The 13,315-nt window shown below is 43.3% G+C and overlaps 1 protein-coding gene across 2 annotated transcripts in view; it reads left to right on the plus strand.

The window, feature by feature from the left end:
- The window catches only part of TPCN1 (two pore segment channel 1), a 54,021-nt gene that overhangs the window by 24,410 nt on the left and 16,296 nt on the right, over nt 1-13,315 (plus strand). For both annotated transcript variants that reach the window (XM_060249567.1, XM_060249568.1), the window contains 13 exons: nt 534-622; nt 1,423-1,457; nt 1,928-1,986; nt 3,734-3,833; nt 5,843-5,959; nt 7,357-7,481; nt 8,305-8,353; nt 8,562-8,625; nt 10,315-10,359; nt 11,620-11,676; nt 11,767-11,817; nt 12,890-12,962; nt 13,055-13,162. In XM_060249567.1, the coding sequence (XP_060105550.1) occupies nt 534-622; nt 1,423-1,457; nt 1,928-1,986; nt 3,734-3,833; nt 5,843-5,959; nt 7,357-7,481; nt 8,305-8,353; nt 8,562-8,625; nt 10,315-10,359; nt 11,620-11,676; nt 11,767-11,817; nt 12,890-12,962; nt 13,055-13,162 (972 nt within the window). The remainder of the gene's footprint in view (nt 1-533; nt 623-1,422; nt 1,458-1,927; nt 1,987-3,733; nt 3,834-5,842; nt 5,960-7,356; nt 7,482-8,304; nt 8,354-8,561; nt 8,626-10,314; nt 10,360-11,619; nt 11,677-11,766; nt 11,818-12,889; nt 12,963-13,054; nt 13,163-13,315) is intronic.

Genomic DNA, 13,315 nt, shown 5'->3' on the forward strand with positions numbered 1-13,315 from the left:
CATATGAAACATGGGCTCACCGTGGTTCAGTGATAAATCACAAGGAGTTAGATACAGGCTAATGTTTCCATTGGTGCGAGGATTTTCACCCACAGAATGTGTTTCCTTCCTCCCACTTTCCACAACAGGCTGAAATGCCCAATGAAATTTTGTTCCTGGGAGTTTCCCCTCCCTCAGAACAGGACTTAGGGGATGTATGTTGGGCTTCAGTGGGAGAAGGGAGGCAGGAAAATCATGCTCTGTGGGCTGAAATCTTTATGCTCACAGAAACTTCTAGTCTGGATCCAAGCCTTTCTTTGTATGCAGAAGGGTCAAAAGGATCCCAGCTAGCAGATGCTGAGAAAATGCTTTGCTTGAGACCCTGCAAAGCTCTTGCCAGTCAGATACTTATCAATACTTGTCTAGATGCACCAACGGTCTGACATGGTGATATGTCTTCCAGAACATGGTGATATGCAGCTTCATATATTTGTAAGCAAGAAAAGTGTCCCTTCAAATAACTAACACTATATATTAAATGTTTTTACTCCCAGAAACCTTCGGCAGATCTTCCAATCTCTTCCTCCATTCATTGACATTCTTCTTCTCTTACTATTCTTCATGGTCATTTTTGCAATTCTTGGTATGTAACCGGAGCTTCCTGTCTGAGCACTTTTTGTCTAATATTCTGCAACAGCCATAAATTTTCATCAAGCCAGTTGCCATCGTGTGTGGTACAGCCTGGGTAGACCAGAAGATCAGGCATCTCTCTAAATTGCACTTAAGTTAAATGGTGTGATGGAGATAATGAGGCGTGAGAAATGCCTTTGCTTTGGATGCTGAGAAGATATTCTATAAAAGCTAAATGTTATTTTCGAACGTATATTCTGCTTTTGAACTACATGTTCATAAGTCTCTCCTCCGCATTTCTAGGATGCCTTTTTCCACTGCTTCTTTGGGTTCTGTAAAAAAGCAGAGCATATATGGGATAGCCTTGCTTATTATATCTTTATTTGATACTGTTTGCAGGAAGCATATTCCTGCATGCAGAAGACTGGCTGAAAAATTCTGACCCCCAAGTAGAAAGGAATTGGGTTAATTTTGTTGGATGGGGGTGTTATCCTCAGAGAAAGGTGTGCATGTGCACTTCTGAACAGCTTTTGTGCAAATAGTGCTAGGCATTTGCCAGGATTAGAACAGCTTTGAACTGGGTGGTGGTGAAGATGGGGTGTGCCCAGTCTGTGTAGCCGAAAATCGCATGGCCCGTTGTCCAGCCAGATCCAATGTGGACAAAACAGGTACATCTGCAATTCCGCATTGCTTCTGCCTGACATTATGCAGAATTAAACTGAGTGGTTCTCTTTCTGGAATGGAGACTATTAAATCATTTTGTTACTCAACGTTTGTTCCCTCCTCCTTCTGTCCCCCACCCCATCTTTCTAGGTTTTTATTTGTTTTCTCCTAACAAATCGGACCCGGTGAGTAAACCCTAAATTCTTGAATATCTACTTTTGGAAGCCCCTTTGAAAAGCATGATGTGGATATCTTTAAAGTAGCATCTTCCTATGATTCTTGGCCCCCGACCAAACAAGGCAGAGAGAGAGAAAATAGGCCTCTCACTCTCTGACAGCATTTTGTTGCTTGTGGCTGGGTGAAAGTAGCAGCAGCAGTTTTTGCTGCTGGAGGCACTTCTGTTCAGGGGAAGGACACAGTGGCCTTGACTGCTGATTCTGCACTTGCAAAGGGAATTTCCCTGCAGTTTGATGAAGAAGCCAAACCCAGTGGGTGGGAATGAATGCAAATGGAGTGCCTTTAGAATTCTTTATTATTAGACTAGCAAGCAGTTAGCTGCAAAGAAAGCAGCTGATGTGATGTTGTGTTGCTGCAGTTCACAGTGTGTTGCCATTGGCAATGGCTTTGTTGCCTAACAGATGCTTTTGCCTTGCAGTATTTCAACACCTTGGAGAACAGCCTTGTGAATCTCTTTGTTCTTCTGACTACTGCAAAGTAAGCTCTTTTGCTTGAGAAAAGTTTTCAAAATGAACCACTAAAAAAGCCCCCACTAAAAGTGAAACTTTTAAACTGTCCGGTCCTCAACTTGTTTACTCAAAGGCAAATCCCATTGGATTAAGCTTGGTTTGCCAGTAAGTAAACACAGGATTGCAGCCAAAATGATGTAAGCCATTGCAGCCAAAATGATGTAAGCCATAACACGTTGCGTGTTAGGAGAGAACCAGGATACAAATTAAAATAAATGTATAATATGGTGGACTGAGGTTTGGCATGCTGTAACAGAGTGCTCAACTGGCTGAAGAAAGCTAGAGTGTTTGGACTTGCCTGTGATCTAGAGGAGTTCTTGGGCCAAGAAACCAGTCCAACTTTGTTAATTGTTAAACAGCCTGAAGAGTGGTCTGTGTTTGAATCAGAAAGGTATAGGTCACTTCAAGAAGGGAGGGAAGATCCTTCTTAATAGCAAACGTGAGGGTCCATCAGTATTGCAGTAAACTAAGGGCCCAACATGGACCAGGTGGGGTTTCATGCACACTTGGAGGATTCCGCAGGTATGCAGATGGCCAGTATTAGGAATTTTAAAGAAGAAAGAAAGAAACAAGCTTCTAAATGACCAGGCAAGCACTGAGTCATTGTCCTCCAGGAGCCACAGAATATTAAGAACACCGAGTGGTTCTCTTTCCTCCATCCCATTTTTCTACTATTGAGGAAGGAAAAAATAAAAGGAAAGCTGAAACGGGGAAGGGAGGCACAGTTTGCCAGACAGAACCCCTGACCATTCAGTGTACTTTGGGAATGATTTTTAACTAGAGCCCTACAGTCCCACAGGGAGCAATATACAAGTAGGGCATTTAGAATTTTAGGCAGCCCTTTCTCCCCCCTTTCCAAGACTTTTGACAGTCATCAGAGGACAGTATTTTTATACTGGACACCACACCCTGAGGTAAAATCCCAGATCCTGATTTTATCTCTCAAGCCCTTAGAATTACACACTGCAGACAGGAATCAAACCTAAAGCTATGGAATTTGCTGGTTGGACACAAGATGTATCCTTGAGATGTGTGGATCATATGCATATATAATCACAAATATACCAATATAATTGAAGTTGCCTTGTCTGTAGTGTGTGTGTGTGTGTGTATGTGTGTTTATGTCCTAATTTGGGGGGTTTTTTTGGGGGGGGGGGTGTTCAGTAAGAATGTTGTGTGCTTGGTGGGCAATAGTGGGTGAAAGGTTCAGAGCCACAGGGTTTGGGCAATGTTTGTTGCAAGGTTTACATTTTAATATGCTCCCCCCTCCTTGCTTCTAGGATCTCAAAGAGGTGGGAGGGCAGGATTAATTATGGTTGGGGGAAAGCACTCACTCCAGTCCTAATTACACACCTTTTATCTCAAAAACGCACACCTATCTTTGGTGTCCTGGAAGGGGGTGGGGTAAAATTAGGATTGTGTGTATGTGCTTTGTGCATTCCCCAATGCAAATTTTTTCCCACCCCAACACTTTCCTTGCATCTAAACCATGCCAGTAGGTTTTTGTCCGAAGAACAATAATTTGTTTTATGAATAGCTATGTCTAAGTGAGAGTGTGATGGCTAGATTTCTGAGCAACTGCTCCAGAATTTCACATAAAATAGTCTAGCTGCTGATCACTAAAAGCAAGCCCTGTCCTCCTTCCCTACCCTAAGCCCTAGTTAGCTAAATTGTGTGTGTGCAACTAACTAGTCCCTGTCTCTTTTGGGGTGCAGTTTCCCTGATGTGATGATGCCATCGTATTCCCGAAATCCTTGGTCCTGTGTCTTCTTTATTGTGTACCTTTCCATCGAGCTGTACTTCATTATGAATTTGGTAAGTCACCAAGTTGCAGCTTCAAATCTCTTTCCTGTGCTGGATCAGACCAAAGATGCACCTACTCCCGAATTTAGTTTTCCAGCAGAGGCCAGTCAAGTGCCATAGGGAAGCCCATAGATATGGTCTGCAGACAACAACCCTCCTGTGCATTGTGCCTCCAAGTTTGGAGATTTCTAATTTTCCATATGACCCCTTCTGGGGATAGCTAAATCCTTAGTTCTAGGCCATGGAGAGAGAATGGAGAAAGGGGGTCCGCTCAGGGTTAAAGAAATATCTGAAAACAGAGAAGGGGGGTTAAATCCCACCAGGATAGTGCAAAAAACTTTTCATCAGTGGAAGGGAGCAGAAACCTCTTGACAGGCAGGGTGAAGAAGCCAAAGCCGCTGCTCCCCCCCCCCTCCCGCCCGGTGCCCCAAGGTGGCAGCACTGCAGATGGGAAGGAGCAGCAGACTCTGGTCCCCTGCTTCAGCCAGCAGGTGGATAGAGAGCAAGAGCAACCACTGCCTCCCCCACACCGGTAAGGTGGCAGTGAGGTGGTCTTGTAGTAGAGGAGAACCAAGAGCTGCTGCCCTGCCACTCTCTTGCTGCCAATGCAAAAGAACAGTGGCAGCACAATATATAGAATACAAAAATAAGCAAAATATTGTGCAAAAACAAACACTCTTGACTGGTTTGTTTTGTTTGTTTTTGCACAATATTTTGGTTATTTTTGTACTCTCTTGCTGCCAAGCAGTGGTGAGGAGGATAGGCAGGCAGGTGGATGGATGGATGGACGGACAGGAGTTATCACCCCCACCCCTCCTCCCACAACAGTAATGTGGGTGGATGGCAAAGGTAGAGGCCACCAATGCCACTGTTGTTGAGCCATGAAAGGGTGGCACACAGGCAGGCAGGCATGAAATGAAGGGAGCCACCGATGCCTCCCTGTCCTGCAAGGAACTGGTGAGTGAGCCGGGTGCGGGGGAGAGACACGGTGGTGCTGGTGTTGCCACTGGGTGAGTCCCCCAGCAAGTGGCAAGCCTAGTAAGCAAAGGGGGAAAGATGGGATTCCCCTTCTCTCCATGAATCTCACAGCCCACTCTTGTCAGGACTAGTCATCAGCAATAGCTCTGTCCTCTATAAATCTGTCCAGTCCACTTTTAATTTGATCTAATTCAGTGTCCCAGTTATCCCTCTCTGTTTAACACTACTCAGTAGCGCATTTTATTTTCTTGATTGTTTTGGGCAAAACTCTATTGTTCCTTGGCTGCTAATGACAAATCCTGTTGTTCCTTGGATTTAGCAAAGGCGTCCTGACATTATTCTCATTATTGTGAACCCACACATCACAGATATCTGCACAGTGTATCCTGTGATGTTATTCTTTAGACTCTTGGTTTCTGCACTTCTATACCAATGTTACCTGAAAAGAAAAAGTTAAAAAATTAGTAGCAGATTTATCGCAATTCATTTTCATGCATTATTAGGCTACATTTGGAATTTTGTCCCACTTAGTGTGCATTCTCCCACTCCCCAATATAATTATTATTAACATAGTGGATGTGGAGGAATGTCTCAGCAACCTTTGTTATTTTACAGGTGGGCATTCCCTTATTTATGATTGTACAGGGCATGAAGGCATTGAGATCTCTCTCCCGTGTGCTGGTTTATGTGTGGGGCAGAGAAATTTGGGCAGTATTCATGGTGCTATTAGACAGAAAGAGGCCTTGCAAGCAGATCTTGGGTATGGAAATTCAAACAGAAAGGCATGGCTATCCAGTGGAAAATTATTCTTGCAGTCTTCTAGCCCTCTCCTGAGCTTGGTGCCTTAGAATCAGAATATGTATAACTTTCTTCAGAACAGGTTTGGCTCTAAAGCACATCCCCTGTGATCTTAATCTTTTGGTGTATGCTTGCAATGCCTGCTGTGCTGGTCAGTTTCTCAGTGCTCTGCATCTTGATACTGTATAGAACTGAAAGTTGCCAGTGACAGAATCAGACCCCTCTCCCTTTTCTCATTGCTCCAGCTACTTGCTGTTGTATTTGATACCTTCAATGATATCGAAAAGATGAAGTTCAAGTCGCTGCTGCTTCACAAACGCACAGCCATACAACACGCCTATCAGCTACTTGTCAGCAAACAGGTATGGGCATCTGAGCATTTGCGTGTACATATGTAGGATTTAGCCATGCCTTGTCCCTGGTAACAGGTTATCAACATTCTGCTGAAACTGGCACTCAGAGAGCATGCAGGATCTTGACATGAGCAAGCCTGTTTTCACTATTTGGGAATGCTGTTATATACACCTGAAGCCCCCATTCATCCAGAGCTCTGTGTACATATCACAGTCCAAGTCCTTTAATACTTGGGTATCCAGGGAGAGCTGAACAGTGTCAAGCACAGTTAAGTGTATGGAGAGTGATGCATAATGTTGTTCCAGGTAGTTAGAGGACTAAGAGGGCCACGCAACAGAAGTACACATTAAATAATCAACCCCTGCAAGAAATCCAGCGGCCCTTCTGTTATTTCATAATTCATTCTCTGTTCTCACTAGCCCTCAGTTTGCCTTTATGTCCATTGAGGACAGAGGTTGCACTGTGAAAGAACAGAACAGACACTGGATTTCTTGCAGGGGTTAGGAACTTAATGTATGCTTTTATTGTGTGGTCCTCTTAAATCTTGTGCATTAGCAATGTAAATCCAGCATTAGCCAGCACTGGTTGCACTTAGTCTTTTGATTCAGAAATTTTTTTCTTGTACTTCATCTCTAGTAACAAAGTATGCATCATCCTGATATCTGATGCTGCTGCACCTTCACCTCAGAGGCAGCAGACTTTACCAGCAAGGCCTTTGTTTACATCAGAAAGAAAATGTAGAAAACCAGTTGCAAGGTGAAATAATATTAATTTCTTGTAGATTCTTACGCATTTTGCAATTTGCTTCTTCAGGGGATCACTTTTAAAGTTATTCACTTTCCATCTTGAACAGTAAGGTACTGCTTCCACCTTACCGCTCAAGGTGGAAACGTTGGAAATGAGCCCCTGGAGAAGCAAATTGCTAAATGCATAGGGATCTACAAGAAATTAATAAATATTATTTCACTTTGCACCCAGTTTTCTACATTTTTTCTGCCTACTGGTGCAGCCAATTTTGCCTTCATCCATGTTTATATCAATCCGCTTTCAAGCATGTCACTTTCCCACGTCTTCCTTATTGAAAAGCACATCAGTGGGGGGTTTTTGTGTGGACTTAGTAATGCAGGTACCATTTTTGCATTCAGTTATTTAGGAGCCCTACTACTTTCCTGTCTTTGGTCAGAGAAATGTGTCTTGCATATTGAGGAAACAATCCAAAATATTTATCTCTGGCTCCCATAGCATTGGAGATTTCTATCCAGAGTTGACTGTGATTGTGGAGGTGTTTGGCAGTTTCTTCTCTGAGTTGCAGAAGGGATGAAGGTTGACACATTTCTGTGATAGCTTGTATGGTTTCTCTGTGTCACATTACATGTGTCACATTACATCCTTGTCTTGTTTCTAGAGACCTTCAGGAATCTCTTTCAAGCAGTTTGACGGGCTGATGCGATTTTATAAACCTCGGATGAGCTCCAGAGATCGCTACCTTACTTTTAAAGCACTGAGTCAAAGTAATACTCATTTAGTCAGGTGAGAACTTGATCCAGTTTTCCCCTGAGGTGGGAGTAGGAAACATGGAATGTGTAGAAATAAGTAGTATTCCAAACAAAGGATTCAAGAGCAGCAAAAGGCAGAATTCTGTAACGAGGATTAGAAAGCTGTGCTTTGCACATTTACCAACAGACTAATTTTGGTGGCACAGGTTTCAGGTCTACTATTGAAGACATTTTGGGGGCTTCGGAAATAGAAGGATCTAAATCAGTTTGGGCCAAGAAGAAATTATTTTTCTGTATTAAGAACATAGGAAGAACTGTGCTTGATAGAATTGAAGGTCCATCTAGTGCTACATTCTATTTCCAGCACCGTCACCTGGATGTTTTTGAGAAGTTGACAGGTTGCCCTTTCCCAGGTGGTACCTAGAGGCATGCTGCCTGTGACCCTGTTCACTAGGTTATCATAGCTAATAGTCAGGGGTGGCCAAACTTGCTTAACATAAGAGCCGTATACAATAAATATCAGATGTTTGAGGGAGGGAGGAAAGGAAGGAAAATGGAGGGGGAGGGAGAGAGAGGTGGAAAGAAAGCAACTTTAACTTTAAATGCATTCTCCAAGCTGACTGACAGGATAGTGGGGGCTGCAAGAGCCACGCAGTATGTGTGAAAGCGCCACATATGGCTTCTGAGCCACATTTTGGCCACCCACAGCCCTCTCCAGTACTTTTTTAAAAATAAATTCCAAGAGTCCTGGTGGTTCTCAGAGTTTGTGAACTTGGTACAAATGTAAACATAACTTCACACAAGTGAGGTGCTTATTGCGAAACCCAACTCTGATAGAGCTCAATCTTTTTTTTCAGTCTAAAGGACATGCATAATTTCTATGAAGTTGTTGGTTTACAATGGAAGGTAAGGGGTTTTTTAATGGTTCTTTGGAGGAGTTAAATGAGGACAAGAAGACTAGTATGTGGGGAGGGGGGAGAAGGGCATATGAGAATCTAACAAAGGAAAGGATGCACTGGGAAGAAACAAGAACTCCTAAAAGAGAAAGTTTCTTCTCTTTGCTAATCTGGGCAATTAGTTAGGTCCTAAATGCTGATTTGCGATCTGTTTCCAGGCAAAAAAGAACCGTGAACACTGGTTTGATGATCTTCCACGAACAGCATTCCTAATTTTTAAAGGTAATGCTCTGAGCTGATGCAGTTGGAGGCTCTGCTTGTATGCCAAAACACTCATCTCCAGAGAGTGATCTTTCTCTTGCTGCAAATCTGAATGTACAAAGCAGTGGAAATTGTTCCCTTATATGGGAGGCTATGTGCAGAAGGACTCTGTTTCAAACACAGGCCAGTTCCAATGCATTTAAACATAAGTAAACTCTCCATTGCTTGTGATAGGCACCCCTCAATTCCCTTACAAGGAAAGGAGAGTTTTGATATATCAAATAATGTAGAAAAGATCGCCTCAACATAGTTGGGCATTGCTAAAGTCCTGTTAGAGCAGTTTTCTGTGGCCTATTTTCTCAGCTTCCCAGGGCAACTTGATCATGCAATAACCAAAGCACATTGCAGTGTGTGTGGGGAGGAAACATAAGATTGTGATTGGAACAGAGTAGGGAGCCTGCAACTGCATTGGCCTGTCCTTTGTATTCTTCTTGAGTTAGTGTTATTTTGATCATGTTTGTGTCCTCTGTGTCCTCAAATGATATACCTGGAACTGTGGCTTTTAGATCTCTGTTTTTACTTTTGGAGCAACTGCTTGTGTGTGTGTGTAACAACACAGGTGGTTTTGGTTGAGCTTCCCTCTCTTGGTGGCGCTGTTATTCCAATTAAGGCAAAACGAACTTGCTGCTGCTTAGTCAGGTGAAAGGGCACAAATTCTCCCCCTACTTTTACTTCACTACCAAAGCACTGTTAGAAATCTGCTCTAGTCAGACAGTAAGGTTTCACAGACTCATGTGCAGGCATCACATTCTGCCTGGCCACTGCTTATTATCCCCAAGGCTTAAACACTCTCGTTTGTAACTTCTCAGCCTTTGGAACATTCATGTTGTTCATATGTGTCTGTTTTTTTTATTTCTAGACTATTTAATAATTGAAAACTATTCTCTATTTTAATGTGATTGTTTTGTCTTTTAAATTAATCAGGTCAATAATAGAAACAGCACAAATCCATCCAATTAAATTAAAAAGCCATCATCTTTTTTTTTTTTTAGTCTTCATTAAAAATTTGCATTAAGTGCAACCATTAAAAGCCTGATGGAACATCTTTCACTGTCTCCTCAAAGATAGGCATGATAGAGCTACCTGGGCCTCCAAATAGGGGTTCCGTATTTGGGAGCAATGACCAACAGCACCCTACAAACTTTGGGTAACATCCCACTTACGATAGTATCCAGAACAGGATTTCACAAGTAGATCTTAACAACGGGAAGGTTTATATGAGAGCTGGCATTTTCTTGGGTATTATGTCCCAAAGTCATTTAGTGCTTGAACTGTTAAAGCCAATGTCTTAACATGAGCTCAGAAACAAAGAGGTAACCAGTGAGATTATTGAGGATTGGTTAAAGTTTCAGACTTAGAAGCAAATAAAATTTGACAGCGTTCAGGACTTTGGAAGATGCTCTGCTTACTTACAGAGCAGGTGGGCTTTCAGGTTCTAGGTAGCCGTGTTGCTCTGCAATAGGACAGTTAGATTCACACCCATTAGCACCTTAGAGACCAACAAGATTTCCAGGGTGTAAGCTTTCAAGAGTCTAACGCTCCCTTCTTCAAACACCAAGTTCTAATGCCTAGTGGGGAAAGAAAGGGGCTAAAACTAAGATTTCAGAGTTCCTCCTGTTAACATGCTTATCACGTCACTCTTTTCAACAGGCATTAACATACTGGTGAATTCCCGAACCTTCCAGTACACCATGTGTAAGTGATCTGATCCAGATTTCCAGTAGCTGAGTTTGCTTAGCCACCATAGTTCACAAACTTGTTTGTTTAATTCCTTAAAGCGGTATCATGCAAGACTGATTCAGATCTTGCTGTTGTTTGAGGGACCTGCGAAAGGGCTTGACTAAACGTTGTGCTTTTTAAATAAAAATAACTGCAGCACTAAGTGCAAGTAGCCAGTTTAAGACAGAGCTCTCTTGAGGTTTGCTGGGCCCTGAAAATCTGCCAGTGACACTTGTCCAAGGGGGTGGCCTGTGCTCTAAAAGATGAAGCCTGTTTCTCTCCCATTCTGAGAACTTGGTTCCTCCCCTGAATGTCCCTTCCATACAGGTAGTGTATTTATTCAGTATTTTCTCCATATGTCAACAGTTCTTTAGCTGTGATTCATATTGATACCCAGAGTAAATAGGGTATTATACCTTCATGTTTATTACTCAGTGGCAACATTACCTTCTGGATTGCCATTCAGAAGTAGCAGGACCAAAGTACACTCAGTTGGGAAGGAACTTTCCAGAGGCAGAAAAAGACTAACCAAATATGGTGAGAATTGGCTGATCAGCCATAATTTTTGGTTCTGAGTGAAGCATCGGAGAGGTAACATCTTATCTTCAAACCTGCAGGCACATTTAGAATTCTGACTGGGCATGGTAAGCACAGTAACAAAATGGCTGACAGAGGAGGTGGAGCCAGCCACAAAATGATGGCCACAGATTAACTTCAGTAATGTAGTGCAGATCTTTGTGCTGTAGTGGCAGCTACTGCCAAAGCAACATTTTAAAAAAAAAATCTTCAGAGCCAATCAGATCTCCCAATAGTCAAAAACAGTAGTCAGACCTTGCTGGACAAAAGGCCTACCTGTCCCCACTCACTTCCTCAAAATACTTGATGGGCTCAAGAAAAGGTGTCAGCAGGCAACATGGCACCCACAGGCAGTGCTTTCTTTGTAGCTGGAACTCCTTTGCATATTAGGCCACACCCCCTGATGTAGCCAATCCTCCTGGAGCTTACAGTAGGCCCTGTACTAAGAGCCCTGTAAGCTCTTGGAGGATTGGCTACATCAGGGTGTGTGGCCTAATATGCAAAGGAGTTCCTGCTACAAAGAAAGCCCTGCCCACAGGCACCATGTAAGGGACCCCTGTCTTAACCAGTTCCATGCATGTGAATGACCCCTTGGTGACTCAGTTGCTCTGTGCCTCTGCTTGAAAGGCAAACTTCTGTTTTTTCTCATATGTGGTGTAGATACTCTGGTGGCAGTGAATGGCCTCTGGATACTAGTGGAGACCTTCATGCTGCGAGGTATGGGACATACAACTGCCTTTGGTACTCTGGCCCCCTGCTACTGGTTCCACTGCCCATTAAAAGGATGGTCTCTCTCTGTTTTTCCAGATGGAATCTTCTCTCGAGATGTCCCATGGAGTTATATCGTCTTCCTTACAAGTAAGTCTTGGTGCTCCCAGGTGTGGTGCCTATTCTTTAGCCAATTGGAAGGCTTATACCTGAACCATCTCAGCAGGCATCTAATTGTTGCATACCTCTGGGCTTTTTTTGTAGCAGGAACTCCTTTGCATATTAGGGCACACCTCCCTGATGTAGCCAATCCTCCAAGAGCTTTCAGTGTGCTGAAACTGCTCCTCATTGGGAAAGCCTTTTCCTCCAGCCAGGTCACACCACTTGATGATGCATCAGGGGTGCGTGGCCTAATATGCAAAGGAGTTCCAGCTACAAAAAAAGCCCTGACCTTTGTGTTGTGATGGAGCCAATTGTTTCTAATGGTAGATATTTGCATGGGCAAAGTACATGAAGTTTGCGGCTTCTGCAGCAGGAGACTGTCCAAGGGAGTTTCCAGCTAACTGAGTGTTAATCTTTGGTCATAAATTAGAGCCACATGGCACCATAGCCAAACTAACACAAAGCGTGCAAACTTCTTGATCATGCTGGATGTTTTTAAAGGAGGAAGGAGAAATTATTCAAGCCCTAATCTTTCAGATCTGAATATGGAGAATGGTGCTAGCCTAGGTGTACCTGATACTAAGTTACATTTCTAACACTTTGAGAAAAGAGTTTTTGCAAAATTCCAGTTGAAAATATAAAATGCAATCATTGACCAAGTACCTCTCTCTAACTCAGACAGAACCACAAGGAAGGAACTTCCTAAATTGGTTTGAGAGTGAGGGATGTGAGGATGTGATATAATGTGTCTGCTCTCTTCATGAACCCAAGCTTGTTGGCACTCTTTGTCCAATAATTTGTTCTGTAAATGTATAAGTAATATATCTTCAGAAGCTTGGTATGGATGAAATGGTTGCCTATTTCAGTGTGCTGAAACTGCTCCTAACTGGGAAAGCCTTTTCCTCCAGCCAGGTCACACCACTTGATGATGCACCCTTTCCCACAAAAGGGTGTGGTGTGTTTCCTTGAACAGTGTGAATGTGTAACGTCCCTCCTGCAAATCATGTCTACTTGGAAGGCTGTAATACTCTTTTGATGCCATGCTGTCTTGTGCCCACAGTCTACGGGGTAGAGGTGCTACTGAAGATCACTGGACTGGGGCCTATAGAGTACCTGTCTTCGGGCTGGAATTTGTAAGTGCTGCGAAGGGGATCCGTGTCACTCTTTCCGGGGATTTCAGCTTGCACATTTCCAGCTGAGAGACTTCTGCTTTGCTCTCTTTCAGCTTTGATTTTTCAGTCACCCTCTTTGCCTTCTTGGGTCTCCTGGCACTGGCATTTGACATGAAGCCGTTCTACTTCATTGTAGTTCTGCGGCCATTGCAGTTGCTGAGGTGAGTGGGAAACGGAATATGGATAGGCAAAATGGAACTGGTGAGATTTGTTTGTACTGAAGTCTCCTGGGTGGTCTGGGGTGGAGAAGAGCTAGGCTGGGTCGCGATGGGGTGGAGCACCTCTCTAGCTACTGATCAGGAGCAGGCTATAAC

The sequence above is a fragment of the Heteronotia binoei genome, chromosome 11 (assembly GCF_032191835.1).
Source record: "Heteronotia binoei isolate CCM8104 ecotype False Entrance Well chromosome 11, APGP_CSIRO_Hbin_v1, whole genome shotgun sequence".
Lineage (NCBI taxonomy): Eukaryota > Metazoa > Chordata > Lepidosauria > Squamata > Gekkonidae > Heteronotia > Heteronotia binoei.